The following is an 18,180-nucleotide window of genomic DNA, read 5'->3' as shown; positions in this document are numbered from 1 at the left end:
CAATGTATATTTACAATGTCTATTACATTATACTGACAAAATTAGTGACATAGGGATTGTGTTACTTTTGTGAAGGCTAACTAAAGAGAATGATGGCAGTAGTCTACCCTGGTGTGTCTCTCCTTTCCTCGGTTATGATCATTAACTTTCACCGTGACCAATCTGTCTTCTCAAAGAAGTATGTTGAGGTGAGAAAGATCAAGTGGGTAAATTTCAGAAATGTAAAGGGCCCAGCAGTGCTATTTCTGTGTTTTTCACCATATGTCTTTTTTATTGTTCCATGCCACACATTAAATATTGTATGATTGCTCGGTAAAATGGGGAAAGGGACACTCACGATATCTGCAGCCTTCTGCTTCACTGGTCTTTGGGGAGGGGACATACTTTAATAATAGATTGAGCAAATGTCGTGGTCCATCTGTACCTGAAAATATAAAAGAGTTCTCTGAAAGAAGCTGCAGTGGATGTCAACACAGCAAAATAGTAATAATAATAATAATTGTGGTCTTTAAGGAAACTGGTTATTTCCTTTGTTGTTTTCATTGTGTTAGATTCATGCCAGTGTTCTTGCTTTTCATCTTCTTCTTCTCTGCATCTTTCATTTTCTGATTTGTTCATTTCCACAGCTCCCAGGTGATGTCATGCTTTTATCTTGGTGATGTAGAGTTCAGCCAAGCTGTAAAAATCTGCCTGATTGCTTAGATTTCGCCTTGCATTTAAGAGAGAGAGCGAGAGAGAGAGCGAGAAAGCGAGAGAGTGAGAGGGAGAGTGAAAGAGAGAGAGCGAGAGAGGTAAAGAAACCTGTTTAGTACCTCCAGGGAGAAGAAGTAGGTAGACCAGAAAGGTGCCACAGCCTCTGTAGTGGGAGCAAGTGACAACACAAAGGTAATTTAAATTCACTGTGAATGTAAGCAGATGGTGTCTCAGTACTGATGCACCTTACATTCTTGCACTTGGCGTAAAAGGGGAGGGTTTCTCTATTGTCATGGTCTGTAAAAGAAGGGGTCTTGTGTTAAATGAGGTAGGTTGAGTTCGTTAGCACAAAAAGTGGGCAATATTCGGGGCGCAGCACTAGTTTGTCATCCATTGTTAAGTGTGGAGAATATGAGGAGGGAGAAGGCGTCTCTTCTGTAGAGCTGGAGAAGACTTGGACTGGACATAGACTTCTCCGCTACTGTGGTCCTGTGTGCCCAGGATGAGGATTGTGGACGTCCATAGCATATTGCTGGTTCTTGTGAATTGGATAAGTATGGTAGGTGTGTTTTTCTCTTTTTTTTCATTAGTGAATTCAACAAGTTATAATCCAAATTTTTGTTTTGCTTTATACGCAATTTTCAGTGCCTATATGTGATATTTACAGTGTCCATACAAGAGCACCCACCTTTCATCTGTGGGTTATAGTTAACAGTATTTTTCTTTTTTATACAAACATTCTGTCATGGTAAAAAATGGAATTCTGTAGATTCAGGTATGTGTTGTGAGGTTTCTGCACCTGTACACAACTGTGAGTGTATAAATGTGTCATCTTCACAGGCGATCACCACGCATTCAGAATGCTCTATCGTACAGCACCTGCAGAAACAAGAGAATGAGTGTGTGCTTGCCATCAATAAAGCCAAGGAACAACATCCCTCTTCAGCCAATAGGACTGCAGGTAACTTTAATGACTGTAATATTTATAAAGGTCAATGTGGCTTCGTGCAGCTTTGTTTAAGTTAGAACAAAAGAGATTCACGTGCTGCTTGAAAAATCTCTCAGACTTGTTTCCCCGTAGGACATCTCTCAGTAGAGAGCGCAAATTTGACACATTTCATTTCATTCCACACTTCTTGTTACTCTAAATGGTAAAAGTGTGTACAAAACATGCCATTTCCACATGGTCTGCCAAGTGTGCAGCCTCAGATTTAAACTGCACATGGCATATTCAAATCTATAATCAAAACTTTCTGTTGTTTTGGTCACTGTAGCTTTTTGAAACTCGGAAGTCAAGCACAGAATCTTGTAGACATACTTCTAAAGACATAATAGTTTGGTTGATACAAATGAATGCCAATACATACCACAATGATATTGTTAATATTTAATAAGTGTGTACACTCAATACATTTGTGCATTCATATGGCAAATTGCATATGATAACTGCTACTGAAAATAATCTCTTTGCCATGAAAAGCAATTGCTTTTATAAACTAGAATGCGTTTCGTGAACGAACTGCGAGAGTGTGCTTGCTCTGTTGCGGCCATGACAGAGAGAACAAGTGCCTTGGAATTGGGGCAGGTGTCAGCCGTGCGCGCCTACCACACACACTCCGTGCGCGCCCACCACACACACTCTCCCTGCTGGATGAGCATGCACAAATGAGTATGAGTGAGTATGCATGAGTATACATGAGTGAGTATGTATGAGTGAGTATGCATGAGTGAGTATGCACGAGTGAGTAAACATGAGTGATTATGCATGAGTGAGTATGCATGAGTGAGTATGCATGAGTGAGTATGCATGAGTGAGTAAACATGAGTGAGTATGCATGAGTGAGTATGCATGAGTGAGTATGCATGAGTGAGTAAACATGAGTGAGTATGCATGAGTGAGTATGCATGAGTGAGTATGCATGAGTGAGTATGCATGAGTGAGTAAACGTGAGTATGCACGAGTGAGTGTGCATGAGTGAGTATGCACGAGTGAGTAAACATGAGTGAGTATGCATGAGTGAGTATGCATGAGTGAGTATGCACGAGTGAGTATGCACGAGTGAGTATGCATGAGTGAGTATGCATGAGTGAGTAAACATGAGTGAGTATGCATGAGTGTCTCTTAATATTCCTAGTTATACAGTTGAATGGAGAGGGACAGAGAGAGAAGAGGAGCCTTGGGACCTTGGCGCAGGTGTCAGTGAAGCACAGGTGCAAGCCAGTTTAATGACCCTATTATGATGTCATAATGGCACAGAGTTCTGCCATGCAAGTCTATGGGGAAAAAAGGTGATGGAAAAAGAGGAATAAAAAAGGAGTGGCAAGGAGTACCGCCACGAAAAGATATAGCAGGTTGCACCGGATCGGGCAAGCACACTAATAATGGCACTATAATGTGACTATGAAGAAAAACAAGGCTATTTTATTTTTCATTATCAGTGATATTACTCAAAGATTCGAGTCAAAGACAAAGGTGTTCCAGAAATGAAAAACATCTTTAAAAAAAAAACCTCTCTCTCTCTATCACACACACACACACACACACACACACACACACACACCGTAATGTAAGTGAGTGTGTGTGTACTTGTGAGGGACCGGGCGGTCACCCCACGTTGTTTTGGGAGGTTACGACTGGACTGGGTGGTGTAGTTGGGAAGAAGGGTACAGGAGATGGTGGCTTTCATACTAAAATATATTTCTTCTTTATTTTTTTTACATGGGGGATTCGTTGGTGTCCACCCCATAACATGTATAAACAATAAACAAACGTATATTCAAAAAACACTAAGATGGCCGCACAACGTGCTACAGACAATAGGGGAGAACTAGGCATATCATGGAGCAGGCTAGGCACAGATCAACTATTTCACAGGTCACATGGACCATATTCAAAGAACCGGTTCAGAAGGAACATATTTAAACAAAGCTCAGGTTCAGAAGGAACACATTGACTAAGTACAGGTTCAGAAGGAACACATTGACAAAGCTCAGGTTCAGAAGGAACACATTGAAAAAGCACAGCTTAGTATCCACACAGCTAGATACAATTACACTTACAACTAGAAAATGCATTTCCTGAAGGAAATACCAGTGCATGAAATGCAAAAGTTAAGAAAGAACGAATAAAAGAAAAGTGAAAGAAGGAAGGAAGAAAGGAAAGAACAGTAAAAGAAGGAAAGAAGAGTTGAAGAAGGAAAGAAGAAAGGAAAGAAGAGTGAAGAAAGGAAGAAGAGTGGAAGAAGGGAAGAAGAAAGGAAAGAAGAGTGAAGAAAGGAAATTAGAGTGGAAGAAGGAAAGAAGAGTGGAAGAAGGAAAGAAGAAAAGAAAAAGGTAAGAAGAGTGGAAGAAGGGAAGAAGAAAGGAAAGAAGAGTGGAAGAAGGAAAGAAGAAAGTAAAGAAGAGTAGAAAGAAGGAAAGAAGAAAGGAAAGAAGAGAGGAAGAAACAAAGTAAGGAAAGAAGAGTGAACAAGAGTGGCTCTGGATAAAGACAGTAAAGAGAGAGTGAAAATATTGAAAGAAGGAGAAAAAAAGAGTGAAGCAGAGAGATGGAGTGTGAGAGAAAGTAGAGTGAGAGTGATAGAGAGAAAAAAAAGTAGAGTATGGAAGGTGTCTATTAATATTCCTAGTTATACAGTTGAATGGAGAGGTACAGAGAGAAGAGGACCCTTGGAGGCTTGCCGCAGGTGTCAGTGAAGCACAGGTGCAAGCCAGTTTAATTACCCTATTATGATGTCATAATGGCCCAATGTAAGTCAATGGGAAAATTTAGATTCGTTTTTCTTTAATAACTTAAAAAGTATAAAGTTTAGAAAAGTGAAAAATACATAGCATAAGTGTCCTTTACAAGACCTACGCGACAAAGTTTGAATGAAGTTTCTACGTTTAGCGGTTCGGGCTGAATTAATCGCAGAAAAAGGTAACAAGAATAAGAAGAAGAAGAAGCCTAGGAATAACAATACAGGGCATTTCATGCACTGTAATTACACAGCAGGTAAGTGTTTTCAAAGCACATGCCTTCCACAGTCTCTCATGTCTGTTTGTTAAGTTCTCCTTGGCCATCTCAAGTGGTAAAAAAAATGTGTCCTCATGAACATGAGGCACCCTTTAAAAAGGGCACAGCCACTTGGGCTTAATTAGATCCAACATTTGAATCAGGTGAGCCAGGAGCCAACCATTATGGGGGAGGAGTCCAAGAGTCTTAAAGGGCACCATCCCTGTTTGCCACAGTGAGGAGGGGGAGAATTCACCTTCTCACAGTACTTATCCCTATGTCTGCCCAGGCTGTGTGATGGAGTGGGACGGTGTGAACTGCTGGCCGTGGGCTCCAGTCGGGGAGACGGTGTCTGTCTCCTGTCCCCTGCCTCTGCAGCGCCACGAATTCCCTCAAGGTAGACCGACGTGCCAATCAAAGAGCCAATCAGACAGCTCATTTCACCAGCAGTGTCCCACTGAGAGCCTGAGAGCACCTCAATTGCCTTCATCAGTCATTTCCTCCATCAGAGCGACACAATTAGAATGAATTTAGTTTCATTACTTGATTTATTTATAAAATGAACATTTCATGTCAGTGGGGTAGCAAATGGAAGTGGAAGAGTGGAGTTGAAGTTGAGTTCTGTGCTGCCATGTTACGGTTCCACAAATCAACTTAAAATCATTGAGAGCCCTTGAAACTCCTCCTTTTCTGCATTGATTTATATAATGGTGTTGAAAGCAACCAAAGGGGCCATGTTCACTGCGACTCAAGTTGTCTTTTAATTGAAAGTCTCCCTGTTGAAATAACAGCAAGCACTACACACTGAGGAAGTTCAAGGAATTCAGTTTCATTGGTTTGCTTGGGAAACTGGCTGAGATATTTTCTCTTCTAGTTCCCATCTCAAGGAACTGCAGCCATCGGGGCTGGAGCCGACTCAGTGTGTCCTACTTCAAAGCCTGCTTCCACGAGGACAGCAGCGCGGAGGAGGACGACGCAGCACACCAGGTACACCATTAGCAGGGGATGAAGTCTGTACACCCAGAATCTAATGGAAACCACAACCTTACCATACCATACCTCATGCAGTGCAAAACTGTCAGGAAATTACGGTGGTCCAAATCCACAAACAGCTCATGGTGCTCCTTCCCTGTCCACAGCAGGAGTACTTTGCCCTGGTGAAGCTGATGTACACCATTGGATATGGAGTATCTCTGGGCTCCCTCTGTGTGGCCATGATCATCTTCCTCACCTTCAGGTAAGCACCTCGCCTTTAAGCCAGTGCTTTTGAGCATAAACAACCAACATAACATATTATTGAACATATATTATATTATGTTACAGCTGTTATATATTTAATAATTTCAAACTGATTATGTTTATTTAGGTCATTTCCCCCCGCAATATTGTTCATTAAAGGCCCAAATACACATTTTTTTTTTTTTTTTTTTTACATTTACACATACAGTATATTGAATATGCTGTGTCTATTATGGCAATAGCATCACCTCACAGCCTCTTTAACTTTTGCTTGAGAAGAAACGGAACGAGAAAAGGATCTGGTGTTGCTTTAACAGGAGGCTCCTGTGCCCTCGCACCTACATACACCTGAACCTGTTCTCCACCTTCATCCTGCGTGGAGTTGCTGTTTTTGTGAAGGATGCTGTCCTGTTTGAGGACAAGACACTTGACCACTGCACCGTCTCCACGGTAATCTGAAATCTTGGTGTTCTTGCCTGTTTTCCGGTGATATCGGGAGGCAGTGGAGGACACTCCTTTGGGACTTCATTAGTATTGTCATTTTAGTCTGTCCTCTCCATTTTCAAGTGAGATGACGCAATGTTTGGGTCAGTTTTTGAAATTATTTGGAGTCATGACAAATTAATGGCCTGGCAAATAGGAATATACAGCAAGCAAAAGACAACAGTGAACATGGTGGCTGATGAGTTTCCTGTGCCATCCTCAGGTGGGGTGTAAGGCTGCTGTGACGTTCTTCCAGTATTGTGTCCTGGCCAACTTCTTCTGGCTCCTTGTGGAGGGCTTGTTTCTGCAGACACTTCTGATCTTCTCCTTTGCCAACAAGAGAACATTCTTCTGGTGGTATACATTCATAGGATGGGGTAAGGTCTGGATGAATGTTCTGGTGTTCTCTAGACACTTTTTTTTTATGTGTGTAAACTTGCATGTCAACTCTCACGATTAGTGTAAAAGATTTTTAATAATCTGCATTGATATGCTATTTAAAAAGTTATAACAAGCAGATTTATATAATTTGTTGGGAAACCTGTTGGTGTTGTTCTTGTTGTAGGAACGCCATCAGTAACGATTGTGATTTGGACCTTGCTTAAAAGCCAGTACGACAATTTAGGGTAAGACTGATTTAGTCATCATACAACTGTATCACACTGCCAAGTACAAGAAGTTTCAGCTCTCCAGACAAATGACTGAAAAAAACAAAGAAAAAAATGTCATAGTAGGCCTAATAACTAAAATAGAGGAATGTTAATGAAGCTTTCTTGTGGTGTTTGTCTGAACTCATTCAGGTGCTGGGATGATTTCGACAGCGCCCTCTGGTGGATCATTAAAACACCCATCCTGATATCTGTGTTTGTAAGCATGACTAATATATGGAATCAGGAATCATTAGTGTGACTGACAAAAAATGTCACAGTGGCCATTCACAACAGGACATGTTCTTAAGAAAACCTTCTTCGTAAAATCCTCTGTGTGTCTTCAGGTGAACTTCATGGTGTTCTTGAACATCAGTAGGATCATAGTGATGAAGACAAAGACACCTGACTCCACTGGGGAAGACAAACCGCTGTACAGGTCAATGAGCATGCAAGCCTTAATCTTAACTGTCAGTGAAAATAGGCAAAGGCAAAAATTCAATCCAATCTATATAGCGCCAAAACAATAAAAATGTCTCAAGAACAGACCAGATAAGTTAAGGACCACAGTGCAGTCAGTGCAGTGCAATGCATTTTTCTCCAAACCGTCATAAAACCAACTGGTTTCTCCTGCCTGTACAGTTGGTCCATCTGTGGAGAACCATAGTGTGCCAGCCTGCATCCCTGAGAGAACACAATAATTAGCCTTTTGTCTGATTGTAAAACCAACTATAAAATGAATCTCACATTAGGCCCAACCAATAATCATTCCCCCAGCTGTCCTCCGTCTTCCTTTGCCTTTGCCCTCCATGTAGTGATACGCGTATAAATCCATCTGCTTTCCCTTGATTCTCTCTTTCCCTTCTCTCCTCCCTTCTTTTCTGCACCACCCCCTTTTCTATCTCTATCTCGTTAGCCGCCCGGCCCCATTCAGGTTCTGCTCAAGGTTTCTTTCTGTTAAGAGGGAGTTTTTTCTTTGGCCCAGTCACCTTAGTGCTGGCTCTAGGGGGGGTTCAGGGTAAGGGCTATTGGTGATACATCAACTGAATAGTTATCTGAGTAGTTACTAGGACTGGCCATGGTTAGCATGTAGAATTATAGGGATGAGAGGTGCACATGACACCTTAGTTAAATTGGACCGTTTACACAAATCTAGAATCCAGGAGCTGTCTCAGGGGATGAGTATCCCTCTCCAGTAGCTGAGGGAAGTGTGTAGGCCCATTCCACGTCAGACAATTTTAGCACTCCCAGACATTTAGTCCTTGCAGCTGTTTTGTAGCTGCCTTGAATCCTTACTTTGACTCAAAGCTCTCATAAAACCGACCACTTCAATGAGTCCCTGTGTCCTGGCATGCATTTCTGCACATGTGTGTGAGGTGGATGAGAGGAGGAAGGGAAGAAGACAGAGGTCAAGGTGAAGTTGAAGGCAGTTTATGCATCCTTTCATCTCCTGCATCCTTTAACTTGTGTTGGTTTGCTGCCCCCTGCAGGCGACTAGCAAAATCGACACTGCTGCTTATCCCGCTGTTTGGGGTGCACTACATCGTATTCGCCCTTTTTCCTGAGCATGTGGGGATAAAAGCTCGGCTTCTTTTTGAACTGGTTCTTGGCTCTTTCCAGGTTAGTTTCTAAGGTTCTATTTTTGCCTATGAACCCCATAGTTAGTGGAGATATTCAATACAATGGGATGTGTACTGTTCTGTTTTTCAGTAAGCTGATTTCTGATAAAACCCTCAAAAGCAGACACACAGCATGTGTGCATGGTATTTGGTTTATAAATGTATTCAGATCTGTCAGGTCATGTCTGTAAGATTAGATAAGTCCAGTAACTTCTTCAGTACTGATCAAGAGTGGCATCCCCCTGGCAAAGAAAACTTCCCTTTATAGAGATAACACATTAATAAGTTGTACATATTTTCACAGGGTTTCATTGTGGCACTGTTATACTGCTTCCTGAATGCTGAGGTAATATTATAAATATTATTTTTCATATCATAATGTATATTTTGTATATCTGACAGTTGACCATTGTGGTGACTTTTCTTTCTGTCCTTGTGGTATGATTAACCCTGAATAACTGTACAGGTTCAAAATGAAATCAGAAAAGCTGTAAGCAAATGCTGGAAACCCAGTGAGGGCAACAACTTCAACATGGTGACTCAAGACTTCACAGCCTAGAGGCAGCGATATCAGGAGTTGATGTGTATCTGTAGTATCTATAACTATGATGTGTAGTTAGATAAACTCTTTCTCTCTCTTTTTATTCTTCTGGGTTTTGTTCAGTATCATCATACCTGAAGCTGAAAATGTTTAAACTCGTGTATGTATTTGACTGTTATCGATGTGCAAAGGGCAACTATTTATTCACCAGTGTTTTAACTCCTTTTTGTTTTATTTATCCAGCTTAACTCATGAGTATGTGGGTTTGTGCTGATGTTAATGCAATAATATAGAGTCCACAAGATGTAATTTGGGTAGATAGATAGATACAGTAGATAAATAGATGTTTAAGATAGTTTTGTAACGATTTCCAATGTAATTTATACATCAGAACTGTATGCTTTGACAACATTGTAGAGACTGTTTGTATGGCATGAATTTTGAAAAAGTGATTTTTGTACATCTCCAGTGTGTATGCTTCCTGTGTATCTACCTTGATAAAGCTTTTCATATCATGACCACATGTGATTCATGGTGATTCCGCTACTGCTAATGTGTACCTGTCTTTTCTTGTCTGGTGTGGGAGGCAAAACGTGGGAAAACATGGTGAAAAAAGCCACAACATTTATTGCTGTTACACTTGGGTTTTCATATATCACAAAATTATACTACTGATACCACCATTTCCATTTATCAAAAACAATGACATCATTCTACTCCTGACATTAAAATCTCCCCATATCTGAATATAATACATATATGTCAGGGGAATGATGTCACACTTTATATAAGATACTGGAGGGGTACTGATAGTAAACAGACAAGATAAATATTCTCATCTCAGTCGTACAGCAGCTAGAAAATTTGTTTTTCTATACATTTTGACCTATCAAATACAGTATATTCTTGTCATATATAGAGGGTTTCCACACTGATTGAGATAGATGCACAAAATCTACACCTCATGGCTTTGTACCTCCTTACCTTATCCTCTTCTCTTCCTGAACGTATGACTAAATATCTGACCCTGAAGGTGTGTGTGCATCAAACTACTTTCCAAGCCACTGAGTGCCCTCTCACACACACAGCAAGCAACCGGCCTCTGTTGTCATTAGGACTGTCCCTCCTCACTGTGCAGGGACTTTCTTCAGTGTATGCCTCCTCTGGTGAGGCTGGTGGTGTCTCCATTGTGCATGTACTTGTCCTCCAGGGAATCCTGTCCACAGTGTAAGGTGAGGGGGAAGGTAGTCCACACTCCACAGGCTCTCGTTAGGCTCACTCACAGTTGTCCTGTAATAAGACAGTTGCTAGGGCAACGGCATGATAGATTAGAACAGATTTCTGTAATCATTCTTGCCAGAGGAGTTTCCACGCTTCTTTTTTTCCATGCACATATAACATCTTGCTATACGTGGATTCTCTGTCCTCTACATGATCAATTAAGTATCATTACTTAAACTCTAGGTAGATTCAATACTCAATACTGTGTTGTATGGCTAATTTATTGATCTATAATATGAAATAGATTGGTTAGAGTACAAAGTCTTCTGGAAGTGGTTCCCGCTGGTTCTTACCGTAAGGTCAAATTCCTAGATATGATTTCTCTTCATCAGGGACTCCCTCTTCCTTCTTTGGATGTATATTTAGCCACAGTCAACTCAAAGAGACGTCTTAGCCTGGCTTTGTATGTAGAGGGCCAAACTTGGGCTTTAACACTGTGTTTTTTCCTCATCTGCGCACCCCTGACAGGGGTATTTCACAATGCATAACCTGCTGTAATGTTACCAGAGTGTCATTTAGTTGCTACTGTTGGCTGTATTTGCACACTTGGTTATTTTTGATTGTTATATACTGTACAAAAAAAAGACAAATCCACAAAGGATCGAACAGTGTTTTTCAGTCCATACAAGTCCAGTGCCTATCTTTGACCTCTAAAGTTAACCAATGATCCAATCTCAGAGATAGAATCTTAGGCTTCAGTGCTTATGGCCATTTTCCTCTTCCAATATCATACATAAATGCCTCAGTTGTTTCGAGAAGCATCTAATATTTTTCCCAGCAGACAGATCAATTACATTAAACGTCATGAACAAATTATCTATCTTCATGGGGATCAATCAGAAATGTGATTGAAACTTAATTTCAGCTCAGTTCACGCGAGTTCAGTTCAGTTCAGCTCCCATGAGCAACAGAGGAACAGATTTTGACTGTACGTAGAACACTGTACGTAGATGTACTCTGTTATTACACTGGATTTTTCACATGAACAAAACTAGGATCTTATTGCACAGCAATTCACCCACAACCACGACCACCACGCACTGGTGAGGGACAGGGGTGGGGGGAGCGGAGGGGATAAAAGCATGTCGGAGGAGAGGCAAGGGGGAGGGGGGTTTGGCTACACAGAGCTCTCATCCGTCTCCACGTCGCTGAGCTGGGTGTGTTTCCTCTTCTCCAGGATGCGGTTGAGCTCCTCAGTGAAGGAGTGGTAGAGGGGCGAGGTGGTCTCCGTCTCCACCTGGTGCAGCAGCACGTAGTTGTTCCCGTTCATCTTCCGCAGGACACTGGGCAGCGTCGCCGACAGTCCGTTGGCGAAATCTGTCGACGGCAGTGGCGGGGGCATGGGGAGCGGCGGGGCCGGGGGTGGCGCTCGGTCACTGCCAGGCGACCCCAGCAGCTCGCCCTCGCCCGGCACGATCTGTAGGAGGCTGCCGTCCTCTGCTGCGGCTGTCCCGCGCCGTGACGTTCGCCCGTTTGTCCGGCCGTTGCAGTGGCTCGAGACAGTCTTCAGCTCCAGGTGGGAGCTCCGCTTGCGCTCGTTCACTGTGCCGACCAACCCGCCCGGTTGCGAGTACTTCCTGGTCGGGCTGGTGGCCCCTCCTCTCGTGCAGAAACTCACGTACAGAAGAATCACAGTCAGCACGAGACACAACCCACCCAACACAGCCACCAGGGACACATACAGAGCCTCCATGTGTTTGTAGGCCAGGGACTCCGGCCCAGGAGGGAGAGGGGCGGGCGGGGTGGCCTGCGGCTGCTCTGAGGGGCTGCTTGATGGATGCAGAGGCCCGGGGAGAAACTCCTCGGGTGGTTCCGTCAGATCACTAGGGCCTGGTGAGGGCAGAACCGGAGCCTGGATCCTGATGGTGTACCTGCGGACCGGCACCCGGAGGCCATTCTCCTGGGAGAAGCAGTGGTATGAGCCGCTCTGTTTGGGCCGAGCTCCGATGATGAGCAGGCCGTCCGTGCCGACCCTGTAACCCGAACCCAGCCCGTAGCCCTGCAGGTCACGGCCGTTCAGCGTCCACAGCGGGGTCGCCAGGTTGGAGTGGAGTTCACACTGAAGGAGCACGTCGTCCCCGGCCATCACCGTTCTGCTGCGGTGCATAGCTGACCCTGGCACCCCACAGAGGGAAGGACACAGAAATCAGAACTTTAAGAACTAGTGAAACTTTTGTGGAAACTAATTTGTATTTATTTTCCATGTCTTCAACGCAGACAGGCATATGTTTAATGATTAATTAATTAATGCAACTGAGAATCTTCATTTTAATAATATCACGTTAAAACTAAATGAGATAATTAAATAACACTAACAAATCTGCTGAATGGAAAGACTTTTAATTTTTGGAGAAGCTAAAAACATGAAACAGGAGGTCATTAAAATAGGCCAGTAGCAGGCGGTTCGATGGTGCAGTTAATCAGTGGCAATGGCATACATAATTGGAATAGACGGTTCAACTGCCACAGGAGATCAAGGGTACTTAATTAAGGATTTTCATACAAAGAACATCTTATGTAAGCACATACAGTAAAGTGTACAAAAAAATAATGGGCCTAAGTACATATGTACACAAACTGCATTGTAATAAAGTGTTAAGTACATGACATCTAAGGGCACTTACACTTACATATGAAGTAGGGGCATACAGTTCACATTTATCTTTGCCTACTACAGTATGTGTACTTACCATTGCCTGTGTTGCTGGGACACCCTTTTTTCCCAGCTACAATATCTTGAATCAGACTGGACCTGCAGAAAGCCAAAAGCATAACTCCAATTCATGGAAAGAAAAGATAGAAGGTTCTCCTCTCATTGAAAAGTTTGTGAGATACTTGACAGAAATTACAGTAAAGGAGACCCTCTACCTGTTTGTGTGCAGGGAAACATCCGCACACATTCTCCCATCCCATCCACAGAATGGATCCCGGGCGAACACACAGTCAAAACACGAGGCGTATCTCTCACAGGTGGCCAGAGGCACCTGGACCACCCCAGACTGGGAGCTCAGGTATATACTCCTCTGTGTGAGAGAGAGAGAGAGGGAGAGAGAGAGAGAGAGACAGCGAGAGAGAGAGACAGAGAGAGATGTTGATGGTTAGAGGGTTTTTATTGAAACAAAAAGACAAGTTTAACTCCAAGGGTCGCCTAGGCTGCTAGGTACAGGCTATGAGAAACGTACGTGAATACGCGTGTATTCAGTGTGGTTTGGGTGAATTCTGTTACCTGTGCTTGAGAGATCACCATGCTGTAGATCTGTTGTGGCTCTCTGAACAGCTGAAGTTCTTCGATTATGTGGACATGATCTCCAAGTTCTACTGCCCTATGCAGCCAGCCCTCATCTGAAGAAAGACGCAAACAGACACAAACAAATGAACACACAGACACACACACACTCTCACACACACACGCACACACACACACACACACATACACACACACACACACATGTTGTCAAATCATACAAGCAGTATTTGAAGTCATCTCTGAAAGAGTGATCCCTTCCAATTACATTGTGCTAATATGTCAGATCAAAGGATAAAGAGTATTATGTATTTCTCCAATACAACAACCGAAAAGGACCAAGCAGACCAAGTATACCTGTGCAAATGAAGAGCATATTATAAACCACCCCATCCACAGCAGCCACAGGAAGCACGGAGATCTTGCTGTAGTTGATGCTCCTCTTGAACACCAGGGGGCGCCCTCTGAGCGGCAGCACTGGGGTGGCCATGAGGGGGTGCCGGCGGACAAAGGTGAGAACGTTGTCAGGGAGGTCACGTGACGAATTAATGAGTAGCGCCCGGTGCTGATTGGTTATACACTAGAGGAAAGGGAAGGTTAGGGTCACTGATGCTGATCAATGATAAGACCGCAGTGGATAGTAGGGCAAGATATATGCACAATAACTATCTATCTATCTTTCTTTCTGCACACACACACGCACACACACACACACACACACACACACACACACACACACACACACACACACACACACACACACACACACACACACACACTCACATACAAGCATACACCTACTACACACACAGTCAAATGTACTGATGTGAGTACACATTATATCCTCATATCTTACCGATCCAGGCCTCGGTTGTGGAACCTTCCCTGTGAACTCTCTCCATTTGGAGTCCTGGTTCTCCATGAAAGGTCCGTCAAAAGCCTTCTGGATGTCAGCGAGGGAGTACTTGCACACAGCTGATGCTTTCACATTTTTCCTTCATGAAAGAGATGACAAAAGCTCGTTTCAGGCAAGGCAGGATTTAATGGCTTGTGTATGAATGAACTCTGATGAACTGTTATCAGTGACACTATTGAGTGTGTAAGGAGTGCTTATATCGGATTTCAACCACAGTGTTGGCTGTAGTAACTCGACTGAGAGATGTGGATAAAGATGTGTGAAGGCGGTTCACTGGACAGACCTCTGAGAGGCTTCAAAGCGGTCACATGACATGATTGTGCCAATGTCACATGGGACTCTATGATAATGAGGACGCTATTGTTTTTCTGAGGCGAATATATATGCTCGCAGCAGGCGGCCAACAGTTAAACAAACAGTAGACAATGGGAGCAAATTAATATTTAGGAGTGTTATCGCTTTGTGCAGCTTAGCGCACTGACACAATGACTGAACCTCCCCCACATCGGAGCCAGCTCTGCCCTGCAGTAAAATAGAGAGGGGAGAGAGAGAGAGAGAGAGAGAGAGAGAGAGAGAGAGAGAGAGGTGGAGAGAGAAATAGCGGGAGAGAGGGACCAGCCAGCAGGACAAAGGTAAAAGAAAAGGAAAGCCTGAGAGAGAGAGAGAGACAGAGAGAGAGACAGAGACACAGACAGGGAGGGGAAAGGTGCCTCTACGACGTGATCTTTAGTCACCAAAACCAATGACTGATGCAGCATGACTCTGCACACTGACTGTCTCATTATCATCCTGTCTGAAACTGAACTGAACCCTAGTTTTGCTTCACACACAAAAAAACCTCATCTTCACTTCAATTGAGCGTTTACTTGAGAAACACCCGCTGCCTTTCAGAAACAACCCCACTGATGGACCTCAAGCCGAGCTTCTCTACATCACAGGACGGTCATAAGTCTGTGGATTACCTCTCTCTGCCGTCGCGTCACGTCACGCGGGAGAGGAGAGCAACCTCCGAGCACCCTGAAGGCTTAGCTCTCATGAAACCTCCCTTTCAGATTCAAACAAGCCCCTGGCAGCCAAGCTCTACTGGCACAATACTTTTAGTTATAAAAACCCACAGACTCAGATCTCACTGCCCTTGATGAAGAGGATGTTTTCAGTCTCTGACTCAGACACATCAAGTGTATAAATAATGAGCTCACAAGAGTTCATGTAAAGTATTCCTTATTAAGTGCTATGTTAACTATCTATAAAATCAGATATACAGACTTGCTACAGACTATAATGCTAATCCCAATGAGGTTTTTGTATACTCTTCACAGAAAAACTATGAAAATTAACTTTGGTCAACTTTGTACATTGAGCCTCATTTCTGTCATCTGCCAAATAAACAAATGCATCCTACAGAACTACAGAAGCACATTATATCTACAAGCATACGACATACAGTATTGTGTCATTCACACTCAAGAGTACTGTACTTCTCCCCTACTGCATTCTTACCACTCCAGTCCAAAGACCCCGTAGAAGACGCTGTCCCGCGCGTTGGCCGTCTCCAGGAGGGCCACGCTGCGCAGCACGTTGAGCTGCAGCTCGTAGTCGGGGATGGAGCAGAGCAGCCGGGCCTTCAGGAAGGACGTCCACCTCCTCTGCAGGGTCCTCTGGCCACCGATGTCCCCCTGTCAGAGAGAGGAGAGGAGAGAGAGAGGGAGGTGGGGAGGAGAGGCATGAAGGAGGTGGTGAACTCTAAAACCTGAGAAGAGAAGGGTAGAGATAGAAAGATAGGAATCGGTGTGTGTGTGTGTGTGTGTGTGTGTGGTGTGTTTGTGTGTGTGTATGTGCGTGTATGTGTGTTTGTGTGTGTGTGTGTGTGTGTGTGTGTGTGTGTGTGTGTGTGTGTGTGTGTATGTGTGTGTGTGTATGTGTGTGTGTGTGTGTGTGTACTGTGTGTGTATGTGTGTGTATGTGTGTGTATGAGTGTGTGTGTGTGAGTGTGTGTGTGTGTGAGTGTGTGTGCTTGTGTTTATATCTCCACTGCAGTGCACAATACATCCACAGGATAAAACAGCAGAGATCTGCACTGCAGATAATCGAACATCTGAAACAATGGCTACCACACACTCACTGCACTCACTTACTATAAACAAAGGACATAACATGAGTTTTGATTAGAAAAGAAACACGGAATAAGTAAAAGAAACAAACAAGGGCAAGTGCTGGTTATTTAGAGGATGTAATCATATTCTGTGTGTGTGTGTGTGCGTGTGTGTGTGTGTGTGAGTGAGAGAGAGAGTTTGTGTGTGTGTGTGTGTGTGTGTGTGTTTTTGTTTGTGTGTGTGCGTGTGTGAGGTGGGATAAATTGACTGCTTTTCACAGAGCTGTGATTGGTCTGGCCCGGCCGGTGCCTATTTTTGCAGATTCACCCTAATTACATTTCACCATGCCAAACACAGACACTGCTGCGGGAGAATATTGCAATTTCATGTGTTACACTGAGTAATATGTCCTTCACAAACCTCTTATCTTCAACAACAGTACCTTAAGTACACCATGCCTTATCCGTGCGGGCCCTAACGAAAGTTGGAGGAATGACTAACATATCCTAGAATACTATGCTGTATGCCGACCTGATGTGCAGGTATTAACTGCCCTTTATGGCAGCAATGACGAATGCATTTCCCGAAAAAAGTCGTTTCTCTTTAACACCTTCACCGCGTCAGCACCAGGGCAGATAAGCTAATATAGACCCCGAGTCACCTAATCCAATTACAAGCTTCTTTTTACCCCCATTCTTTCGCACTCTGTAAATATCCATCCGCATTAAAACGGCGCCGGCTCCTGAAGGTTAACTCCCCCCTGCGGTGAATTAAGCATCCACAGCGAATGAGCAAGCGAAATGAGCAAGCAAACGAGCGAGCGCTGCCACGTAGGGAGAGAGGGGGGGCCGTCATAGCTGACCTCCAGAGAAAGGGAGAGAGAGAGAGGGGGCCGTCATAGCTGACCTCCAGAGAAAAGGGAGAGAGAGAGAGGCAGGGGACGTGTGGGGCTGGATGTCTCTCTGCACAGATGAGAAGAAAAAGCCCCTGCAGGAGAGAGATGAGAAAAACGAGGGAGGGCGAGACGGACGGAGGGAAGGAGAGAGAGGGAGAGTGCAACAGACGTTAGAGTGTAGAAAGAAGCAGAAAGACGAAATGGCAGAGATTCAGAGCTGAGTGAAAGAGAAGAAAGGAGATATCAAGACAGAGATGGACAGACAGGCAGACACATGAAGCGAGAAGAAGTAGCAGAGATAGAAAATAGACAGAGAGCCCAAGACAGGCATCTACACGGCCCAGCTAACTAAACAGGGGCCTCGGGCTAGCACGCAGCATGGATGACTATGGGTAACCGGTGCTGTCAACTCAATTCACATGAAGCATGCCGGGCATGGGGGGGCAGGGAGCCTTCACCCCTGGGGGGGCTGAGAGGGACATCAGCAAGGGGGGAGGAGAGGGAAGTGGTAGAGAGGGGCCCATTGGGGGGTGGG

General features: G+C 44.0%; 2 protein-coding genes across 2 annotated transcripts in view; one reads left to right on the top strand and one right to left on the bottom strand.

Moving 5' to 3' along the window:
- Positions 1 to 1,195: 1,195 nt before the first annotated feature.
- Positions 1,196 to 9,234, top strand: ghrhr2 (growth hormone releasing hormone receptor 2; the record flags this gene model as incomplete). Its single annotated transcript, XM_080835453.1, has 13 exons — positions 1,196 to 1,252; positions 1,534 to 1,654; positions 4,977 to 5,084; positions 5,562 to 5,674; positions 5,827 to 5,924; positions 6,244 to 6,376; positions 6,633 to 6,786; positions 6,975 to 7,035; positions 7,210 to 7,276; positions 7,404 to 7,495; positions 8,547 to 8,676; positions 8,980 to 9,021; positions 9,142 to 9,234. 13 exons carry the CDS (start codon positions 1,196 to 1,198, stop codon positions 9,232 to 9,234), a joined length of 1,269 nt encoding a protein of 422 aa, XP_080691579.1.
- A 2,380-nt stretch (positions 9,235 to 11,614) lies between these two features.
- sema4gb (sema domain, immunoglobulin domain (Ig), transmembrane domain (TM) and short cytoplasmic domain, (semaphorin) 4Gb) overlaps positions 11,615 to 18,180 on the bottom strand; it is a gene marked incomplete at both ends in the record, with an annotated part of 21,430 nt that continues 14,864 nt past the window's right edge. Inside the window, 7 exons of the mRNA XM_080834375.1 lie at positions 11,615 to 12,612; positions 13,188 to 13,249; positions 13,366 to 13,520; positions 13,724 to 13,839; positions 14,099 to 14,321; positions 14,598 to 14,736; positions 16,158 to 16,333. Of these exons, the coding sequence (XP_080690501.1) occupies positions 11,615 to 12,612; positions 13,188 to 13,249; positions 13,366 to 13,520; positions 13,724 to 13,839; positions 14,099 to 14,321; positions 14,598 to 14,736; positions 16,158 to 16,333 (1,869 nt within the window). The remainder of the gene's footprint in view (positions 12,613 to 13,187; positions 13,250 to 13,365; positions 13,521 to 13,723; positions 13,840 to 14,098; positions 14,322 to 14,597; positions 14,737 to 16,157; positions 16,334 to 18,180) is intronic.

Source organism: Sprattus sprattus (genome assembly GCF_963457725.1).
Source record: "Sprattus sprattus genome assembly, chromosome: 3".
NCBI lineage: Eukaryota > Metazoa > Chordata > Actinopteri > Clupeiformes > Clupeidae > Sprattus > Sprattus sprattus.
Note: the sequence above shows the minus strand (reverse complement) of the source record. Positions and strands in the feature narration are given on the sequence as shown.